The 22,333-nt window shown below is 39.6% G+C and overlaps 1 protein-coding gene across 5 annotated transcripts in view; it reads left to right on the forward strand.

Annotated features, from left to right (window-relative positions):
- The window catches only part of CRACD (capping protein inhibiting regulator of actin dynamics), a 137,299-nt gene that overhangs the window by 105,844 nt on the left and 9,122 nt on the right, over positions 1 to 22,333 (forward strand). For 4 of the 5 annotated variants that reach the window (XM_040064054.2, XM_058420544.1, XM_040064057.1 and 1 more), the window contains 7 exons: positions 5,078 to 5,242; positions 7,708 to 7,776; positions 9,067 to 9,249; positions 10,661 to 14,045; positions 15,074 to 15,264; positions 16,309 to 16,474; positions 19,390 to 19,546. In XM_040064054.2, the coding sequence (XP_039919988.1) occupies positions 5,078 to 5,242; positions 7,708 to 7,776; positions 9,067 to 9,249; positions 10,661 to 14,045; positions 15,074 to 15,264; positions 16,309 to 16,474; positions 19,390 to 19,546 (4,316 nt within the window). Of the gene's footprint in view, positions 1 to 5,077; positions 5,243 to 7,707; positions 7,777 to 9,066; positions 9,250 to 10,660; positions 14,046 to 15,073; positions 15,265 to 16,308; positions 16,475 to 19,389; positions 22,217 to 22,333 lie in introns of those variants that run through there. The other variant, XM_040064058.2, reaches the window with a different exon arrangement.

A 22,333-nucleotide genomic window follows, 5' to 3' on the forward strand; every position in this document is an offset into this window, starting at 1 on the left:
TTGGGACTCCCCAAAAACTTTCTTCAAGTGTAATGCCCCTAACCACATGCTGCTTCAGCAATGGAGAGTGGAATAATTTCTTCCCTGCATCTGTTATCCAAAACATCTGTGCTAATACTTGTTATTTTCCTAATTTTCTATAGGTTTCCATGTTAATTTCATGCCTGGATTATTTTCTAAAGATATACCAATATAACTTTTCACATGATGCTATTCTGCTATTCAGTTTATTCTCTCCTTGATTAAAAAACAAAACAAAACAAAACAACCAACAAACAAACAAAAAACAACAAACAAAAACCAACATTAATGTGGGGTATTTAATGTGTTTTGATATGCTGCAGATTTTCCAGTTTGGGTTAAGAAGTGGACTCACTTCCATAGTTCATTGTGAATTAGGTGAACTCTCTCTTCTGAGCCTAGAAAAGAAATTATAGGAGAGAATATGACAGAGAAGCCTGAAATCATGAGTGGAATTGATAAAATGAATAGAGGACAATAATTCTGTCTTTCACAGCATGAGTACACAAGAGCAGCAGCTGAAACGAGTAACACTTCCAAATCAAAACAAATGTTTCTTTAAGCAAAGTTGGACTGTATAAAAATTCCTCAGATGCCACAAATCATTGGAGCATTTACAAGTAACAGCTCAGTATGGGCTCACTCTGTTCTTAGGAATTCCCAAGGCATTTGATTTTTCGGTCATTCTGGGAGACTGTACAGGACCAAGTGGAATTTCAACAGTGCGCCTTTTTAGGACAAATATTAATTAAGTCATTATTTTCCGTTTATATATAACTAGAAAACTTAATTTCAGTTGTGTTTTGTTTTATTTAGGCACTGCAAACAAATCTGAAGGGTAGATACTTGAGTTGAAGGAAAAATATGACAGCATTTCTTGTAAGCCTTGTTTGAATGGAATCAGCCGAAACAGTACACTCTGTTTTAATGATTTTTAACTGAAGGGAGTAAGCAGCTCAGCAGATCCAGTTTTGGATTCACTCCAGGCATGAAGCCCTAAGAATGATGTCGTTTCAGGGGCCTGAATCCAACACACATGCAAGTAGGCATGTACACAGAAGAGGAGCCAAATGGGAATGAGAGAGGAGACGTACAGCCTGGTCTGGGCTCTTTGCCAATTAATATGGAAAACTTGTTCTGTGGCATTTCCTATGCAAATGCAAAGAGTGCTTTGAAAGTCTGGGCTTTTCTTATTAGCTGCAGGTGCCAGACAATGAAGAACATTTTTACTTAGGAGCTTTATTCCTTAAGTTATTAATGGGAAGTTGGTGTCAGTTAAATAGCATCATATTTTAGCAAATTATTTTCCATTAAATAGGAGAGGGCCTGTGTCATGGTCATGTTACCAAGGAAGATTTTAAAATCGGGTGAGTGCAAACTTGTAATTTTTTTCTAAATTCCTAGTATTTATTTGCCTGTATTAGGTGTGCAGACCTGTCCCTTACCTCACTATCTCACTGACAGCCATCTGCGTTGTGTGTGAATAGAGAAACTATCAGGAATCTCATAGAAACCTCAAGAATCTTATAGAAAAAAAAATAAATATATATATATATATATATATATGTGGATGAGGTAAACCTGGCCTGAATCTCATCCTAAAGCCCCGCTGTGGGTGGTGTCTCCAGCCTCTGCTTCGTGGTATAGGTATTGTGTGGTAGCTGTGCTGTTTTGGTGATGAGAAGGGTTTGTAAGTCCTGTGGAAATGATTATCCACTGGCTGCAAACGGAGGGACCAGGACTGAGGACTGCCTGCTGGAGTTGATAAGGATGGAAGTGGGAGGTGCAGGCACAAAAAGTTCATCTCTTTGTTTGTGCTTCTAGTTGACAGATTTCAGAACAAGATGGTAGTTTCTGGCTGCCAAATTACAAGTCTTCTTGAACAAACCAAAAGAGACCAAGGTCCTTTGACTGAGCCCAGTATGCATCTGTGGAGATTTTCAAAAGGCCATTAAGACATGACTGTGCAATAGCAGAAGAACAAAATGCCATGCCTGCAACTTCTAATAACTGGCATTGTAAATAATCTTCCTTAGGCAACAATCATCCACAGTCTGTCAGCACAGGGAATTCTTAACTACAGAGGGTTTATAGTCATGTGTTCAGAAATATATGTCCAACTGAAACTTTTGAGAAATTTAAAGCAGGTTCTCCTTTTCAGGGATTATGGCCTCTTCTCAAAGGTCTTGCATTTTAAACTGAGGTATCTCTCCCTCTCTGGGCTAGACTATCTGAGTGTTCTCACGAGTAAAATTTGTGGGTTTTTTATTTTCTTTCATGCATGATGCATTTTTAGAATTTTTATAGTTGACCAGGTAGAAAATGCATCAGTATGGATTTGATGTTTTTTCTGAGAGGGTAATTGCATCGTAGTTACATTAAAAGCACATTCTAAAAAAGACCAAGAGGCAGGTTTAGTATTACTCTTTAAAAGCAATAAGAATTAATTTGCTCAGTAGTTACAATGAGATTTTGACATTTGGTCATTTGGCATTTCGTGTCAGCTTTTGAGATTAGAATGCACCAAGAGAAACTGGCCAGTGGAGAACTACCAATGGAGCTTTTTGGTTTGTAAGAGAAATTGGTTCAAAAAAGGCCAATAAATAAATAATACAGAGAAGCACCTTCGGTTCTGAAAGGGTGAGGGTTACTAGAGTTTATTCCTCTTTCTTCAAAATAATTTATGCCAGGGTGAGCAAACAAACTTTTAAAGCTTTGAAACAATTAAAAAAAAAAACCCCAAAAACCAAACCAAAAAACAGACACGACTGTGTATAGTCCATAAATATTGAGGATAGTATATATCTTGGAAATATCAGGAAAATAACATTTTAAACTTTTATATACAAAACCCCCACATTGTTACTGCAGAGCCCTCAAGCACTCTTGATGGTAATTAGAAAGGCCATTCTTTTTTGAGCATAGTGATTTCTACACTACAGCTCCGTCACTGAACTCCCACCCCCACTGCACACACACTTACGTCAAGAACTTGTCAGAAGATCAAAAGGGTAACACACCATCCCTTCCTCCAAAACACACTGCAAGCAATATGTTAACATGTGCATGTTCTCACCATGGAACAGATGCACGGATCCTTCGTTTTCTAGGTGGTTGCTCAGTAATGCTGATAGTTCCAGTTTTATGCTTGGGAGAATTATTTGTCTAGGACTATGACTTTAGGAAGAGGAAAGGCACAATCTCAATTTAGAAAACATATTTTCAAATTGAGACTTTTTTTCTGAAAGAATTTTATTCTGGCATCAGAAGGCCTGTAGGAATAGAGCAGAATTAAAGGCCTCACACAATCTCATACAGACTATTTTGCCCACTCCAGCTCCTATGTACACAATGGAAACGCGAGATTTCATGTCAGAGAGTTGCTAACATAAAAGCCTGCAAGGACTGGGTGAAACCCTTGCCTTTAGACTATGCCAGAAATCCAGGTGGGAATAAAAGTTTGCCATTCAGAACTACCCACTATGCCAAAATGCTTTACCATACAAATTTCACTACTTTCTGCCAAAATTCAAATGGGCATAAATAACTAACTCTAACTCAGTGAGGAGATTGAGAAAAGCTATTCTAGTTTAAAAACCTAATTATGAGGAGTTTCTGCATGTAATTTTTGTTTTAATGGTTCAATACAGAAATCTGTTAATGTTTTTGGGCTAATATGGATAAACTCGATATAAGAGTCTAGCCCACTGGGAACTATGGCAAGAAAGACTAGTCTGACCTGAATTTCTTTAGAGGATATCTTTCCTTAGCAACTCCTCATGTGTGTGCGTGTTACTGATTCTACCATATAGGAAAAAAAAAAAAAAATCTTTGTTTTACCTACTATCTACTCCAATCTTCCACAGCTCTCAGCAGCAAGCTTCTGTCAGCGAGCATTGTTTAAGTACCTGACATTTCCACTGAATAGAAGCTGCACAGTTGAATTACTTGTTCATAGTATCACAAGACAAAAATGGGAGATCCTCTTTGGAGAATTTTCTGTCCTTGAAAAACAGCGAAGCAGGAAAATAACTCCATGGTCCCTTCCTTCCTAATTGAGACTGAGTCCCTGAAATATTTCAGGAAAATAATGTATTCATAAGTGTTCCTTGCTACATTTGCTCCTTCTAGAGAACGGCTTCTGTCTTTTGCAAAAAGCTCACGTTCAAAGTCGGTATGGTACATGTCTCTGCAGTAACCAGGGCTGTAATTTCTTTAACTCACCCTGCTAGAGGACACATATTATATCCTTCTTATTTTATTCATCTTACGTTTGATGTAATTCAAGAGCACTTCCTTGTTACCCATGAGAGAAGATTGCTTCAATATGAAAAATAAATGGTGGGAAAGTTTTTTTAATCCATTCATCTCTTGCATGTCCCCTGCCTAAATTTCTTTGTGCAACAGCAGTGAGTGGCAGTGCTCATGAGCATGAGCAGACATGAGTTTGTCTATTCCTCCTATGAGATCAAGCATTTAAAAGAGCTGGGTTTCCCCTGCTTTGAGAATTTGCCTCTCTAAGGCAGGGTTGTGCCAAGCCCTTAACATTCAAAACTTATGATTAAGCATTACAATAAGGATACCTTTTAGAAATAGAGATGCATGAGATGCAGGGTTTGGGGGCTAGAAAAGAAAAAGTTTGCCTTTTGGGGTAGTTTTAGTTTCTCAGTGTACACTTTTCTCATAAGCTTATTTCTTCATAACAATAAGGCTTCATAATTAGCTTTTATAAACAAAGGCTTAACTTAGAACATAGATTTAAAAAAAGAGATTGAGTGTTTAAAAACTCACAATAAATTTTCAGGAGTTGGCAACGTTGCCAAGAACTTGAATTGATCGTCCAAAATCAGCAATCATGTAGTAAATTCCCCGCTTTAGTTACCTTGTGAGCCTCAGGATGTGTTCTTTCTTTTTTCTTTGTCCAGAGTCAGAAGTTGCCCAGAATATTTCTGTGCAGCTTTCAGGCATAGAAGGGGCATTTGCTGGACTTGGCTTATTTTGCCTGTAATATAAATACTTATTCTGTTTGTTTGTTTTATTTTTTCTTATTTTTCAGCAACAGTTGGCCAAAAATATAAAATTTGGGCAGCCTCCACAAATGACAGTTTCTGCGAGGACAATGGGGGAAGCAAACAGCAGTACAGAAGATGATGTGTTGCTCAGCAGCCCCATGGAGATTGAGACCCAGCAGGACACAGCGATCTCAGACTGCGGTAATAAAGTAAGCACTTTAAATTGACATGTCCATGGCACTAGAGCAGTACTAAAGCAGCAAAGTTCACTGAGGTGTAGCAGATGTTTCCAGTGAGGCGTAGCAGAGCTCAGTGGGCTGTTTTATGTGGGAGGGATCTCTCAGCTTGTGCTTCTTGACCTGGTGGGAAGCGTGCTCTTGGCATCCTGAGGAGGGGCGCACAGAATTACTGGTTTGAGTGTTTGCTCTGAGCTTCCAACTGTGCAGACATTACTTCCAGTGTCGCTAGAACACAGGAAATCCTTCTAATATAGAAAATATTTTAAAATATGGACTTCCCAGCAAGGATAGTTGTTCACAGCACCAAATACCAAAAAAGAAAATAATTTCAAAATGAGAGGTGTGTGAAGCCTAAACCTGTAAAATCCTAGGTCTTAGAGTAAGTATGGATATTTCTCACGGACAGGAACCAATGGTGAAGAAGGGGGAGAACCATTTTGAATGCTCCATAAAATAAAATTTCCAATAAAGTTCAAATAATTATTCAACTTGTTTGGGGAGATTTTGATGCTGTGGGCATCCAGAAGGGTCTTGTTCAGGCAGTGAAGAAACATGGTGTGCGAGGAAAGGTCTCTGGAAATCCTCTAAGGCAAGACTGGTTCAGTGTGTTGCTGTAATGGCAGAAAGGAGTAGAGAGACAACCTTCCATGCCTGGAGGAGGCTGACTTTGTGCCTGGGAACCCCTGGGGAAGTCACCCAGCAAGCCATTATGTACACACAACCCTTAGGATCCTGGGACACCAGGGCATGAGCCTCCACTCATGTTCACTAGCGCTAGTGCTGCCTGCATGAAATGCAAGGCAGCAAAGGTCCTGTGCAATTCATGCCTGTGTTCAGCCAAACTCACAGAAGGGAGATTTATGGCTGAGTTGGCCCAAATTCTTCATCAGTCTTTAAGGGACAACATAGCTCCTCTGTGACCACTTTTTCATGGCTGTGGTTCAATCTGCCAGGGAGCCAAGCTTTTGGGTAGGACCTGCACACTCACACCTATCCCTTGGCAGTCTGGAAGGATAAAAATTAAACCTAATTAAGGTATATCTTTTTGCCTAACAAGTACTCCTTCTGGTGCAGTCAGGTAAGGTGAATCAAGAGCAAGCTGTGGGCCTGAGAGCACAAAATGTGCAGTGGGACTGTGGACAGGTTTTGGCGATGCACTGTCTCTACCCTGGTGCTAGGTGAGTGTATGTTTGAGGTCAGCATAGATTCTCTGCAGATAGCCTTCTTCTTGGGTCCTCCAGGAGACTCTGATGTCACCTGGTGACTTCCAGCTCAAAGGATACAATAGTTCAAGCACTAAAAACTTGCTAGAGTATTTTCCTGTATTACGGAGGGAGATTCAGTTCTTACCACCTACTCTTTAAAATATGTTTTGAAAACAAAATGAACACCCCTTTGCATAATTCTTTTTCCAAATACTAAGGGAGCAACCATCCCCTACTCAGAGGCAGCTGTAGATGCAAACAAACCAATTTTACATGGATAGTGTCAGCCAGAGCATTTGGTACTTTCTTTTGTTTCTGCATACTGCTAATTACCTGTGTTATCAGAGATTTCTGGTGTGTGGCAGCTTCCCTGGTTTCTGCTCTTGTCTCATCTGCTGGCTTTGTAACTCCTTGGCATGTCTATCTGCATAGGTCTTGGGGGATGGGGTGGCTTCTGTCAAAAATTGGTGGCCAGGATCCCATAGATCTGCTCTACTTTGAACAGGCTTCCTGTGGTGTTTTGTGACTTCTGATTTTCCTGACTGAGTAACTCGGATTGGTGGCAAGAGTTCGGGGTTTAATTTAACCTGTAGTTGTGAAGCTGAGCTTTTAGCCTTAATAACTATGTGATGTAATGGGATCCCAACACACATTAGGTTATGAAGTAATACTGTCACAGAATGATTAAAACCAATGTTTCTGGGTGTGATGAATGCTGCTTCAAGCCCTGTGCCTGGAAAATTCCCCACTGTGATGGTTTGGAGAGGGACAGTAGCTAAAGAGTCCTAGTCCTCCAGGCTTCCATCACTCTGGGGGGACTGTTAGCTCTGTTGAAAGAGCACGGAATTGAAGCTCCTTGAAGCGGAGGTAATGCCTGAACAGGTTAGTATCTTTTTTCCTTATGTGTAAGTCAGGAGAAAATACAATCATTAAGACCTGATCAAAATCCTACAAAGCTGTGCTTTTGCTTTTGTTTTGGAACCTGATTATCTTGTTAAGGAAGCCTGAGTGTTTTGCCTTTTGTAGAGCTATATAGACAGCAGTGATTCAAGGAGAAGTGAAGACAAGCTCGGAGCATGTAGGAACAAGAATTGCCTATCCATTAGTCCTGAAGTGATAGAAAAGAGGGAAAAATCCAACCCTCATAACATACATGATTTCACAAGTCCTTTGAATCATATTTACTAGACCCTTTACATTTTAATACTTGTCTGTGGTAATTTTTTCTAGTCCACTGACACTCCAGATTTCTTGAGAAAAATGAATTTTCTTGGAACAAGACATGAAATGGAAGAAAAGGTAAAAAAACTTTACTTTTACACTTGGTTTGCACTGAGTTGCTTTCTAATTTTAGATATTAGATGCCTGACAGTTTTTGTTTTCATACATGGTTTGATTGATCATCCAATATTTTGTGAATGCTGTGCAGTTTTGGAGCTAGTTAATAAGCAATAACTAAGATTGAGAAATCTTAAGAGCTGATTGCAGGAAACAGCAGAACCCAGTTTCTGCCAGTCTTGCAGCATTCCTCTATTTGATGTATTAATCACACAGTCATAATTTTCATAAGTACTTCTACTACTTTGTTATGCCTGCATGTAATTCAATAAGCATATGCAAAATGTTCCCTCAGCTTTTAAGTAATTGGTTCCCTGATTAGCATATGTTTAACCTCAGAAGATTACAGAGCTGTCTTGAAAACAATGTATGTGATTTCTTTCCTCACAGAAGATGTTTTCTCCTTTTTCCGCCCCTCTGTCTTCTTTTTCCATTTGTGTTATGCCAAATGCAAGTCTTGGGATGATAGCTTGATGACTTATGGAAGAGATAAATGACAGGCTCTCTCTTACATGCCTAGACATACTGTTCCACTATTTATTCATGAAAAGGGTCTCACTGAATCACTTTGCTTATATTTGCACTTTCTGAACCCAAGTATTTGAAGGGCATGAGAAATAAAGCACCCATCAAAGCCAGTGTTGTCTTTAGTTTTTTGCTGTTTGGTTTTGTCCTGGACATCTCCGCATGACTCTGGAGGGAAGGTTTTCCATAGGTACCATGCCAGTCTGAGATCCAATGCTGCAGTCATCTCCCATGCAGACAGTACAGCTCTGTAGCTGTTCTATTATGATGCTTAGATAAGTCAATCTGATTTGCTCCTGCCTAAAGTGTATAATCTAAATTATTTTAAGATGTAGGTCTTTTTTTCACGGTAAGCAAACTTTAAAATATCCCAGTGTTTGATGTTGCTTAAAACCCTGCCTGTGCCTTTCCCATTCCCAACAAGTACAGAGTGGAGCTAAACTGTGAAAAAACTTCATTAGAATGGTCTATGTAATTTTTATGCGAAAACCATAAAAATGTGTAGTACTGAAAATGGGAAAATATTAGCGCTGCAACTTTCACATCCAAAGTTTGCAATTTGTATAATGGAAAGCCGGGGTTTCAACCATTTTCTGCTAATAATTCCTTTAAATTCAAACCTACAAAAAATGTGTGTGTGTGCAATTTATTTACTTGTTTATGTATTTATTTATTTAATGGAACAAATAGCTTAATAATGGTTTCTTGTGTTTGTGATACAAACAGGTCACTCCAGTTAAGTCAGCTCGGCCAAAAAGACAGTTTTCCTGTTCTGGCACAATTGAAACAATCAATCTGGATTCAGTTCCCCAGGCTCTTGCTCGTCTAGACAACAGTGCAGCTAAGCACAAATTGTCCGTGAAGCCAAAAAAGCAGAGGATGTCAAGACAGCACAAGAGATTGACAAAGGTATTAAATGACTGGCCAAACAGCAAGAGGAGGGTGATTACTTTTGAAACTGGGTACAAAATAACCATAAATGAGTGTACTAGGATCTATAGACGGAGGACTTAAGATCTGATTAACACTGTTATTTATCTGAAACCCTAGCTGGAGAGAAGATGCAAAGGAGTTTTAATATTGTCAACTGAGACAAATACTACTTAAACCTGAAGTACTTCTACTAGGATTTTACATTGGGTGAGCCTTCTGATCCTGGTTTTTCTAGTAAAACCTTTAGGCCATAAAGGCCAAAAGATATGTGCTGCTGTTAATGCTGCTCTGATATAGGCAATCAGATGGTGCAAAATCTGGTTGGGATAAAATCAGATTCTCTAAATAGGGCATGGGTTCTGACAGGAGTAATATCTTTGCCCTATAAGAAGGAATAAGACTTAAGTAATGAAGCTCTTGCAACAGCTATAGAGATAAATACAAAGTTGTAGCTTTGTTCACTTAATGCACATCTGTTTGGGGTTTTATCCTGACATCTTATTAGTTCTTGTAAACAGGACAAGGCTATTCTACTACACAGGGCTCAGGAGAGGCCACTGCCCTTTCTTCTGCACCACTGGACTTGCATTTATCACTCTTGCAATGAAGAAAATAAATTTAAACCTCTTGCTTGTACAGTGGTTTACTGGAGCCAAATGATGGCCAAATGATGGCTCAACAAATGATAGCTAGACAGGACATTAGCTGAGCTGTTTTCCTAAAGACAAGCACTCTTCAGGTACAGAACAGAGCAGTATTCCTGGGAAGCTCTGGCTGTGCTGTCCATACATGTTCCCACGGTTCCCACAATAGCACTGGAGTCTCAGCACAGCTAATGAGGAAGATAGTCTTACTCAGGATTTGTGAAAAGAAAACAAGATGTGTTTCCCTGAGGAGTGTTCTCTCCTGGCTAGCATTGCAGAGCTTTTTCCTGCAGGCAACAGCTCTGTCTCTGCAAGTACCAGATTTGCCATGAAAGAACTGGCAAAACAATGCCCCTAAGCAGGCATTAATTATTTCAGGCTTAAAGGATGGAGTTCTAAGTAGTAGAAGAAGAATGGACATATGAAACTTACACTCTGTTCCTTGGGCTTCTGCAAATTTGAAATGGCAGGTCTCAATGTACACCAAAGGGTGACTGAATATTTGGCATTATACTGCTGTCATTCTTGGGATGCTTTCTTTCTTTTATAGGCTATCATCTGTATAGGTGAGAGATATGGGATCTATGATAATGTAATCCATAAACTGGGGTGGGTGGGGTGTGTTGGCTCTTCTAAAACACTGTTTTAAAATTCTTTTTTGCATTTGCAACTCTTTGTCCGCTATAAAGGATAACAAGACAACAGGCAATGTTCAGTAATGCCAAACTTGTCTCCAATTTTAGGGATCACAAAGTTTAACAATAACAGAATTTGAGCCAGAGGACCTAGAAACTCAGCTGTATGAGGACATATACCCAGGTTATAATGTACGCTTCACAGCAGACAAGCTAATCCAGGAGAGAGATGAGCAGAAGCAGCTTCAGCTGGCAGAGGAAAAAAGAATTGAAGATCATTGGGGTATCCTTGAGGCCGAAAGGATAAGACAGATTGTAGAAATGGAAGAACAAAGAGAAATGGAAGAAAAAAGGTGCCAAGAACTTGAGGAGATGCAGAAAGAACAGGAAAAAAGATGCAGTGAACAAGAGAGGAGGCAATACCTCCTTGAAGGAGAGACATCTTTGAAAACAGAAGAGAAAATGTGCCATAAAGAGGAAAGAAGACTGATGAAGGCTGAAAATAGGCAAGAGCTGGAGGAGCAGATGCAGAAGGAGTTGGAGGAGCAGATGCAGAAGGACTTGGAGGACCAACAAAGACAAGATCTGGAGGAGAAGAGGCACTGGGAAGTGGAGGAACAATGGAGACAAGAGCTGGAGGAGCAGAAGCTCAAGGAACAGGAGGAACAACAGAGACGAGAATTGGAGGAGCAGAAGCTCAAGGAACAAGAGGAGCAACAGAGACAAGAGCTGGAGGTACAAAAGCTCAAGGAACAGGAGGAGCAACAGAGAAAAGAGCTGGAGGTACAAAAGCTCAAGGAACAGGAGGAGCAACAGAGAAAAGAGCTGGAGGTACAAAAGCTCAAGGAACAGGAGGAGCAACAGAGAAAAGAGCTGGAGGTACAAAAGCTCAAGGAACAGGAGGAGCAACAGAGAAAAGAGCTGGAGGTACAAAAGCTCAAGGAACAGGAGGAGCAACAGAGACGAGAGCTGGATGAGCAGCGGCACCAGCAATGGGAGGAACAGCAGAGACTAAAGCAGGAGGAAGAGAACCATCAGGAACAGGAAGAGCAACAGAGACGAGAGCTGGAGGAGCAGAAGCACCAGGAACAGGAAGAGCAGAGACGTCAGGAATTGGAGGAAAAGCATCAGCAATGGGAAGAGCAGAAGCACAAGGATCTGGAGGAGAAACAGAGACAAGAGCTGGAGGAGCAGAAGAGACTAGCACTGGAAGAATTAAGGCAACATAGGACTGAAAAAGACAGTCAAAAGGAAGACGAAAGAAACTGGCTAGAGGAACAAAAAGAGCTCAAGAAACAAAATGAAGAAGAAATACCGCGACAAGAGCTAGAAGAGAAAGAGCTTGAAGAAGTTGAAATAAAACTGAAGCAGGATAAAGGGCCTCAGAGCCTCAAACAAGAGAAAAAACAGGAGGAACAAAGACAGAATTTGAAGGAGCAAGAAAAGACAGAGAAGGAACAACCCCAGCAAGTGACAGATAAGAAAAAGAAACGAGAAGAGCAGAGGAAACACAAACTCACAAAACAAATGCACATGGAAAGTTCGGACTTTGTTCTGCAAGATGAACTGAAGCAGCAAAAGGAACAAAATGGATGTGAATGGAACAAGCTGAAAGAGCAGAAGGTAGACACAGAAGGACAAAAGCTTCAGCCAAAACAAGAAAAATCCTTGGAACAGCCACAGGAAAAAGATCAGTTTTGTTCTGCTGGAGGGGCTGATAGGCATCCAGCAGAGGAGAAGCTCCAAGAAGGAACAAGTTCCCAAAAAGTCAAACAGCCTGAAAAAGGGACTAAAACAGCAGAAGAAATGCTAGCCCAGAAACTGAAGAGAGAAGTTGAGGCTCAGGAGCAAAAACGCATAGGGGAAGAACTTCGGTGGCAAGAGGTAGATGAAAGACAAACAGCATCCAGACCCTTCACATTTCAAGTGTCTTCTGGAGATAAACAGATCATATTTCAGAAAGTAAATCTGAGTCCTGTTATGCCCATCAAAGGAGCAGGACTCTCTTCCCCATCTGTCAAAGACTGCAGGGTGCACACTACCAGTAAGGGCTCTCATTCCCTCCCATCATCAGTGTGTGTACCCCACACAGCTATTTTGGTTACTGGAGCACAGCTGTGTGGCACAGCAGTGAACTTGAACCAGATTAAGGACACGGCTTGCAAATCATTACTTGGCTTAACAGAAGAAAGGAAAAATGTGGATATTCCATCTCCAGAGAAGTGTGAGAGAAAAAAACAGGATCTCAAACCCAGCAGCAGTAAAATGAAACATGCACAAGAGGCATTGAACAACCAGGCTGTACTGGCTGAGTGGGCCTCTATTCGCTCCAGAATCCTAAAGAATGCAGAAAATAACAAATATAATGAGAGAGACCGAGTAACTGTCTGCAGGCACAGTGATGATTGGACACCTCGAGGACGTGGTGCTCCCCATGGCAACTTGAGGAAAACCCTCTCTGCAAATGCGAAGTTCTCGATAACACCAGCGTGGCAGAAATTTTCAGATGCTTCAAAAAACAGTTCAGATGCTGAGAATGTAAATGTGGCGAAAAACAATGAAACAGTGGCTGCGGGGAGAACCACTGGCTCATCTGCTGATTCAAAGGAGGATGTGGTTTCCACTTTTAAGGATAACTTAGCTGAAAAGCCTAAGGAGAAAATGAAAACCCATAGGGAAGTGACAGACAACACTGAAGGCTGTAAATTTGCAAAAGATCTTCCATCATTCCTTGTTCCAAGTTTTCCACATTCTATGGGGAAGGAATTATCCCAGCCAGAACTTCCCAATGCTCTGGAAATTCAGCAGAATAACAGCACCAAAAAAGCAGATAAACCACCACCAAATGGAGAAGAAAATGTTTCTCCTTTTGGGATAAAGTTACGAAGGACAAACTACTCTTTACGTTTTCATTATGATCAACAGGCAGAGCAAAAGAAAAAGAAAAGATACAGTGCAGGAGACAGTTTTGATGGTGTGCCTGACCCACTCCCCTCAACAGAAGGTGAGAAAGAATCCTCTGTTTTCACTCCACAAGAAAGTACCTCTCCTGGCACTGGGAGAGCAAACATCCCTGGTCATTTAAAAGACTCTTCAGTTACTGTGGTGGAGTACTCATCACCTGTAGGCACACCAGTGGTCCCACCAGCCACTGGCCAGAGTGCTCTACCTGCTCATGAGAAACCAGCATGCAAGTCACTGGTCCCACAGAAACCTGCTTTAGCTCCAAAGCCCACCAGCCAGACCCCACCATCATCTCCTCTCTCTAAAATGAACAGATCAAACCTATCTGAAATGCTGGGGCAAAGGGTGGTTAAAGCTGAATCAGATGGTGGCTGGAGAAAAGAAGACAGAGCAAATGCAGCCCAGCCCATACCATCCAATGACCACAAAAATGAAGATGAAGAAATCAAAGAAAAGAAGTCATTTTTCCCATCTCTAAGTATTCCATGGAGAGAAAAAAATGACAAAAAGCCTGAGCCATTGAAGAAAGGTATGTATCTTTCAAAGCAAATTTAGCTATTGTCTGCATTTCCAAAACGAGATACTGGAGGTCCAGAGGAAAATATTTGGTCTTAAGCTATAATTTTTACCTGGCATGTTGCTTGTAGAGGACTGCTACTGTGCCTAGGGTTGTCTGAATGAGTGTGAATTCCCATGCCCACAGTCTAATTCAGATACCCGTAAATTCAGTGTGACCAGTGCAACCTACTAAAGAAAGTCAATCTCAGTCTCAAGGAGGTAACAGAAGTGTGTGTGTTTGTGTGTGTGTGTGTGTGTGTGTGTGTGTGTGTCTTCTTCCTTGGCAGAGGTGTTATCTGTGCCTCTAGTGAGTCAGGTGATGGACTCTGTGGTCCATGGATAATGGTGTCATCAGAGCAGATGGTATAATTTTTAAAATCTACATTCTGTTGCTTCTCTTTTTAAAGAAATGTTATCTAGCTTAAAAAATATTAACATCTAGGCCCCCCATCCTGGGCAAATTCCTTATTTGAGCAATACAACCAGGCACAGCAGTCTTTGCTTCAGAGGCAGTCTTTAGTGATGAAAACAATTAAGCTAGCCATAATGTCCCTTCAGAGGAGAGTTGAAAGCCCCTGTGCCCTGAAACGGTAGTCTATACAAGAGGGAAAATTACCCTTTCAGAGTAAGGACACTCAAAAGACCAAGGCAGGAATTCAGCATTTCATTGGCAATCCCAATTTTTTTCATTCTTGAATTTTTCAAACATCAGGACACTTCTAAAACAATACTCATTGGAGCTGCTGATTCTTCCGGTTTTTTTCACACATATAAAAAAAGATAAATTTGGACAGCTGGGTGAGTGTGTCAAATTAGGTCTCATTCCTGAGGCATAAAATCTGTTCCAGGATTTGTCATGCAGTCTTCAAAGGTCTGTGACTGACAATGGCATTCAATGGGCTTAGCTCCAGCATTTTCACAAGGTAGAGAAGTTGTAGGGGTTTTCTCGAGACAAGAGATGTGCATTACTCAATCAATTTTTGTCATGTTTTCTTTCAGAAAAGCCTGTCCTTCAGAGCAGGCACTCTTTAGATGGCTCTAAATTGTTGGAAAAAGTAGAAACTTCACAACCACTTTGGATTACGTTAGCACTGCAAAAGCAGAAGGGCTTTCGTGAGCAGCAAGCTACGAGGGAAGAGAGAAGACAAGCCAGAGAGGCAAAGCAAGCAGAGAAACTGGCTAAAGAAAATGTAAGCAATCTTTAGAAACCTGCTCATTAGAAATACTGACACCATAATTACAACTGCTAGCTAATTTTGTTATGTGGGAATAATTTTTTTATGTTTGGTAAGACTTCGTATGAGCTAAAATGACAGCGAGTAAAAAAGTATTCTGAAAGTCTGGATTTCCCTCTTGCAAAACTGAGACCTCCAGGAGAAAATATGGTGCAATAATTTGGCAATTTTGGTGTAAACTCTGATGATATCAGATAGTGGCTAATGACAATCATAAACAGAACTACTGTACAGGGGATGGAACAGAAAAATTGTGTGCAATGTAGTTCTTTCAGAGCTTACATGAGATGTTAACCTTTAATGCTTGGGGAATAACAGCTGGAATATGCAATTATAGGTGAATATTAGTAAGTCGGAATTTATTTTTATTGCAGTATGTGGGTAAAATACAGATGAACAAAAGAAATGAACAGTCATGATACATCCAAATGCCTTAAGCAGGCACTGAATTCAATCACTTCTTTCCTGTTCTCCAAGTAGCTTTTTACTCTCCGTGGCTTTCTATTAGTAAGGGAAGCACTTCTACAGTAGCAAAGAAATGCTGCACAAACAGTGATGTTGTATATAGATATCATAGATGGTAAAAAGGGAGAGCATGTGGATAACCAAAAATATTTTGCTGTTTGTTATGAGAACCAAATTTCTGATGGATACATGCATAACCCGAGACATAGGCAAATGATGGAAGAAATCAGTAGTGGGTGCGAAGCTGCCCACAGATGCAGACTATGTTTTAGTGCTGTATTTAACAGGGAGGGCTGGCTCAAACTCTTCAGTGTTTTGACTGAAATGACAATGTGACAAATTAAATTTTGTAGTGGGTTTTTTACAGTCTTTAACAACTGTTGGTTTTAGAAGTATCAGTGTTGTGATCCTTTGCCAAAAAGGAAGGTTAAGGAAAGGACAGGTGATGAGTTAAAGCATCAAGTATGTAATCTCTAACTTGTAGCCACTGCAGGACACGCTTTCTCATTTAGCAGTTTTCCTTCTCTGTTCTAGGCTGCTGTAAGTAATCAGTCAGATAATAAAAGCAGCAGCAGCAAAACAAGCACACTGCAGAAATCTACAACTCAAGAAGGAGAGAAGAAAATTGAGACTTCTGTGTCAAGATTAGAAAGAAGGGAGCATCTAAAAAAGTCGAACACCCTTCCAACTTCTGTGACAGGTACAGTTGGGAGATTCAAATTCACTCTAGGAATAATGCGCTTCAGAAATGGTTTTGTATGTTTTTGAGAAAGTGAATGAGAGGGTTTCCTTTCCCTCATATACTACCGCCAGAATTACAAATGCATTCCAGAGAATAACACAACTTATTCCCATCTCATGTGCTGGCCATTATGATGGAAATACATATTTTTAACAGACTTTTACCAGTCTTTTACCAGGTTATTAAGGCTGCACTGCTGCAATTCCTTAGAATTGCCCTAGTTCAAGTTAACAAAATTAGGGTGTCGTCCCAAGCCATATCCAACAGTATTTTTGGAACATGACTAATGCACCCTAGAGGGATCTGATTTACCGTAAACTGCAGTTGCAGTACTGTTTTGCCTTTAGGTTGCGGGTTAGCACAGACTATGTGGAACGATATTTAACTTCTACAAAGTATATTTGTGCAAGAAATGAAGCATGTTGCATTCTCGCACCTCCCCGTTTGTCAAGGAGAAATATTCACCCCCCAGTATTGGAAATAAGTATTCTCACCTGAAAAATGCAGAAGATAATCAATTCAGTTGAAGGTAGTCTGTTACTTTGAATCTAGGACTTCTCCCTCCCAGCCAAATATTTGGCGTGATAGGCTGGAGCCAGAACCTACTGATTTATCTGTCATTTCAGTCAAGCTAAAACTATCCCACATTCAAAAGGCAGGCAAATAAAAGAAATACTTCCCCAAAGGATGTAATATTTGGGATAGTATGAGGTGATTGTTGAAAGACAGACTTGCCTATATTTCTCTAGCTAACAGTAGTCCTAGCGAAAAGGTCTCGGAGTAGATGTGTGTTGAAGAAACCTTTTTAAAAGTTGTGCAAGTAAGTAGCACCTTTGAAAGTAAATACATGTATCTGCTGCATCTATTCGGTACCACTCTATGCCAAGAACAGTGAAATGCAACTATTGAAAGTAATGAGGTGACTCAACTGATTTGTTAAAGGCTAAACCAGTGCTGCTCCTGCATTACAAACTGTCCCAAACCAAAAAAACCTCTACACCTGCCCTATATTCAGTTGATTCAGCAGCTGGATCTTCACACTGCAGCTGCACACCAGAGCAGATGCCCCTGAGAACTTCACTCGGAACATGTTGGGTTGGCCAAATTACATTTGAAGGTCCTTTCCAACCCAAACCATTCTAAGATCTTACATAAATTGCCCAAAACATTCATGTTTTACAGCCTTTCTGACAAACTCTAAAGAGGCTGTACTGCAGCCCTACCCCAAAGACTCAGCATGGTGTTGTTATGCTGTTCCTGGTCAGTTCTAGAGGAAATCAAACCCCATCACAATAGATGATGCCAAATTAGATCAAAGGGCCAAACCTGAATTGTCCAAGGTCATTCTGTCTGCACTAGAGTGGCAGTTCAGAAGCAAATTGAGGAGGAATTGCCAATTTTGAAATATCTATAGTGAAAGCACAGAACTCTACTGGCCCTTTAAGAAATAGTGACTGGATTTCCCTGTGATTACCAACTATATTTGGAACCAGGCAGCCCTTAGCAACTTCACATATATACCAGTATTTGTGAGTAATAAGACAACTTGAGCTTCCCACAGTTAGAATAGCATTTAAGACAGAGGACCAGCTTAGGACATGTTTAAAATGGAAGTCTGCTGAGTCCTCCTCTAAAGACATTAAAAAACACCTACAACCTGAAGGTGGTATATTTCAAAATTGCACTTGTGTCTTGTACATCAGGAACCGATAGTGTGTGGGACCTTTAAAATGGCATAAATTACCATAGTATTTAAAATAATTAGCTTTTCAAAGTGTCCATCTACAGAAATTGCTGCCATTACTGGTCATTTACTTGCAGATAAAAATATGTGATTGAAGATGCACTAAAAAGAAAAATAGAACATTTTTTGTCAAGCATGCAATTTTAAAGCTTCCACACAACTTTGAAGTTTTTATACACATTCAAAACCTCAAAATGAAATGCAACTAAAAGCAACTGGGACTCTTAACATTTAACAAAAAAACCCCAAAACCAAACCAAACCAAAAAAAAAAAAAGAAAATGTGTAAAGTTGGGGGCGGGGGGGGGGCAGTGGGAGGGGGGGGGATGAGCGAGGAGATATTTTGTAACTAAGATTTTTAGAGTAACTCCGTATTGTTTCAGACAATCGTTTCATTTCTATTCAGGTTGCCTTCGAGGGCATTCACTGTCTCAGAATTTATTTTCCCTTTTGACTTCCACAATACTTCCATGGTTCTGCTCTGTGAAGTTGATTCTTAGAAATAATTTGTTTTATTAAACAAATTTTCTTATGACAGCTGTTTGTCTTATACTATTTATGTGGCAAAAGTGTGGCAAAAGTGTGGCAAAAGTGTGGCAAAAGCAGCTACTGGGGAAAGCAGGTTTCTTTCTTTTTCAGGACAGCCTCTTGGGCAGCGTTAATTGAGACAGGAAGCTATAGGAACACCTCTGAAGAGAGAATCTAAATACTACTGAATACCTTTGGTTTACTTGTGTGCAGCTGCTGCATTACCAAAGAGGAAAAAAACCCCTTAGCTTTATTTCCCATTGCTTGCCACAGTGCAGATATAATTAAAATGGTTTATTTAAAGAGGAAGACTAGCAAATTGAAAAGTTTTCTTTGGATGTCACAAGGACTGAAAATTTTGTCCCTATTTTTGTGAGTTAGATTACTTGGAGTCACCTCTGAAAAAAAGGAAACTCAGCTCCTCCTAATTTGATTACTTTGCAATTACAGTAAGATTTAACTGAAAGTGTTGGAAATAAATACCTAGTGCTAGAATATCTTCACATAAAAGTAAAATCTCTAGAATCCTGCAACAAAGCACAGGATTCAACTAATGTTAGTTTTTTGGTTTTTTTCCCTCTCCCTATCCCTACTGAAAAAAGTGGAAATTTCAGATTCTGTTCCATCAACCCCAGTGACAAAGGAGGTGGCCAAGAGATTCTCTACGCCTGATGCTAACCCAGTGTCAACAGAACCAGCCTGGCTTGCATTAGCCAAGAGGAAAGCAAAAGCCTGGAGTGACTGTCCACAGATCATAAAGTAAACTGTGAAGTTACATCTCTATTGCTGACTATTAATTGCTTTCTTTTATTTATTCTGCTTTTTACACATGACAAAACTGAAAATGCATGTATTGGAAGGACTGAAAGCTGAACCGATTACCATTTTGCTCTAGCTCACTGTAAAGTCTACGCAAGTCATACATTCCATTGCTTCGACAAAGAGCTAAAGGAGGTCATGGCAAAAATCTCACAGCCAGATTCTCACGAACTTGGTCAGATACTGGATGTAAATTTCAGCAGGTATCATAATAAGGGCCAGAATAGAATAAAGGTTCAGAAGCTGCTTAAATTCTGTTGGTATTCAGTTCTGGAATTTTAGATCTCTGTGTCTGAGATCTCCGAAATTTTTTCAGAACTTCATTGTTGAAATTAAGGAAAGATGCATGTTTCCTTCTCTTAAGTCATAATTTATTTAAACATGTTAAATTGTATGAACTGCCCATTCTGCCTGCTATTTGAAAGCTTTTTCCCTAAGGAAGAGCTTCAGGATACACTGTTCCACATGCAAATGTAAGTTGATCATATCATCTAAATGCTGAGGTAATTTCTTTCATCATAGGATTAATACACTACATCTATATATCCTCACTTCTAAGAAGAAAATAATTAATCCTACTTTAAAAGCCACCATTTTTTAAACAAATATCATTAAGTTCTCAGAAAGAAGTCAGGGATTCACTGTTTCTTCTAGTCATTTAAGTGCATCACTCTTTGTGCTTGGCCGTATTTATGCTGCAGAGACAGTGACTGTGGATTACAACTTTAAATCAATTGACTGGAATTAAACTGTTCCTGTGCAAATTCAAATTCCTCTAGAATTTGTCTCAGTAAGTTCCCACAGGAGTAGGACTGGAAGACGTGAAGTTGACTGAGAACTGAAAGCTAAGTCAGTGAGGGTTTTAGGAGTTTTAACTCTGCATCCTTCCCGATTTCACTCCACATGCAACTTCAGGCAGTTCAGATAACTTCCTGTACTTTGACCAATACAGCCAGAACGCTTCAAAAAGAAGTTTACTTACGCCATCTCAGGTATCTGGTGTGGCAATTGAACACTTCATTACTTCACATAACTAAAACAGAAATGTCCACCCCCTCCCTCTTACAAAAAAAGAGGATCAAGTCCATAAATGTAATAAAAATGTCACTATCCTCGACATCCTACAGAAATCTCAAGGTCTGCATTTTAAAATGTCACCCTATTAAATAAATCAACTGAGTTTGTTTAACATGGAAGACTTAAAAAAAAATTTTGAAAGTCTCCTTCTTACAACTGTAAGGCTCAAAGGGATCTTTAAGCATACAACATCATAAAGGAAGACATTTTCAGGAAAAGAAGTTACATTATTATAGAATGATACAACATTCCATGTTTCATGGAAGTCTTTTAGCCAAACTGCTGTAAGCAGCATGAGAAACGGCATTTTAAACTGCGCAGGAAACAGAACGAAACCTGTCGCACACTCTGTTCTCAGAATCAAAAGAGTTTCAGCAAAAGTCATTGTCAAGTACGGCCTCTCCCACTGAACAGAAAAGAGGGGTGCAGTATCATGGTTACAGTAGCACGGACGCAATGGATGTCTCAGATGGAGTACATGTGCAGCAGCAAGATGGGCTTTCCTGGGTGTCCTAAGCCATCAGTTTAGCTCAGTTTCATATTTAAAACCAGAATCTCTAAAGTAACCTTTACCATGAATAGAGGAAGTTAATATATTTTAAGCAGAAATGAGACAATGCTGCTCTCAAATGCTTGGGAAAAAAAAACCCAAATTAATGCTTTCAATATCTGAAGAAAGAATTGGCCCTATAATTACTTTTGCTCTGCTAGCACCAGAAATTAAAGTTAAATTTGCATTTTTTCCAAGTTTGTTTGCCTGCAGTATGGATATGTAATAACTAAACGGCCTGAAATCCATCTTTATGATTATTTCTTGAGAGGGGGAGCCAAGTAAAAATACAGAGAAGGTGAAGTGAATCAGGATTAAAGACACTGGTATTTTGAAAAGCATAGCAAAATTAGGTGCTATTGTGCATGACATAAGGATGCAATTTTCCAATACAATCCATTTATAACACATAGAATAGAGCTTTCATAAATTATGGTCCTAAGCTAAAGCTTCAAAGCAGAGGTTTTTTTCCACCCATAAAGGTATCTAGTGTAACAATGGAAACTGTATAATGTACAGTACTTGATGGAAACATTTCTAAAGTGTACACGTGCAACAGTGACATTTCATGTTAAATTAACACAGATTTGCACTAAATACCAATGAAGTGAAGTGTTACTTTGCTTTAGCTTTGTTGCAACCATTTCTGATAAAGTATTGGAAATCTGTAAAAATAAATCCAAAACACTACTACCCAGTTTAAAACAGCAAAAATGTTTTAAGAACCGAACAAACCACTATGTAGTATATTGTCTCAATTTTTTGTAACTTATACAAACACAAAATACCATTTCTTTTGACAAGGTTATATATGATTAACCTCTATGTTCATATAGTAATGTATAAAAACTACAAGATGTACAATTGTGGGGTATTTGTTGTGTACTTTTTTAATTTTTCAAATGTTTTAAAGTGCAATTGTTTATTATACTGTCATTTTAATTCTTATTAAACTATAACCTGGTCAAAATTATCTAATCATTGATATATGCCCTCTGTGTCTCATTTTGCTAATCATGTAGTTCAGATTTGCCTTACAAATATAACATTTTACAGTGCTTCAAATGTACTACACACTACACAGGCTTCAAAGTAGATGG

The sequence above is a fragment of the Hirundo rustica genome, chromosome 5 (assembly GCF_015227805.2).
Source record: "Hirundo rustica isolate bHirRus1 chromosome 5, bHirRus1.pri.v3, whole genome shotgun sequence".
Lineage (NCBI taxonomy): Eukaryota > Metazoa > Chordata > Aves > Passeriformes > Hirundinidae > Hirundo > Hirundo rustica.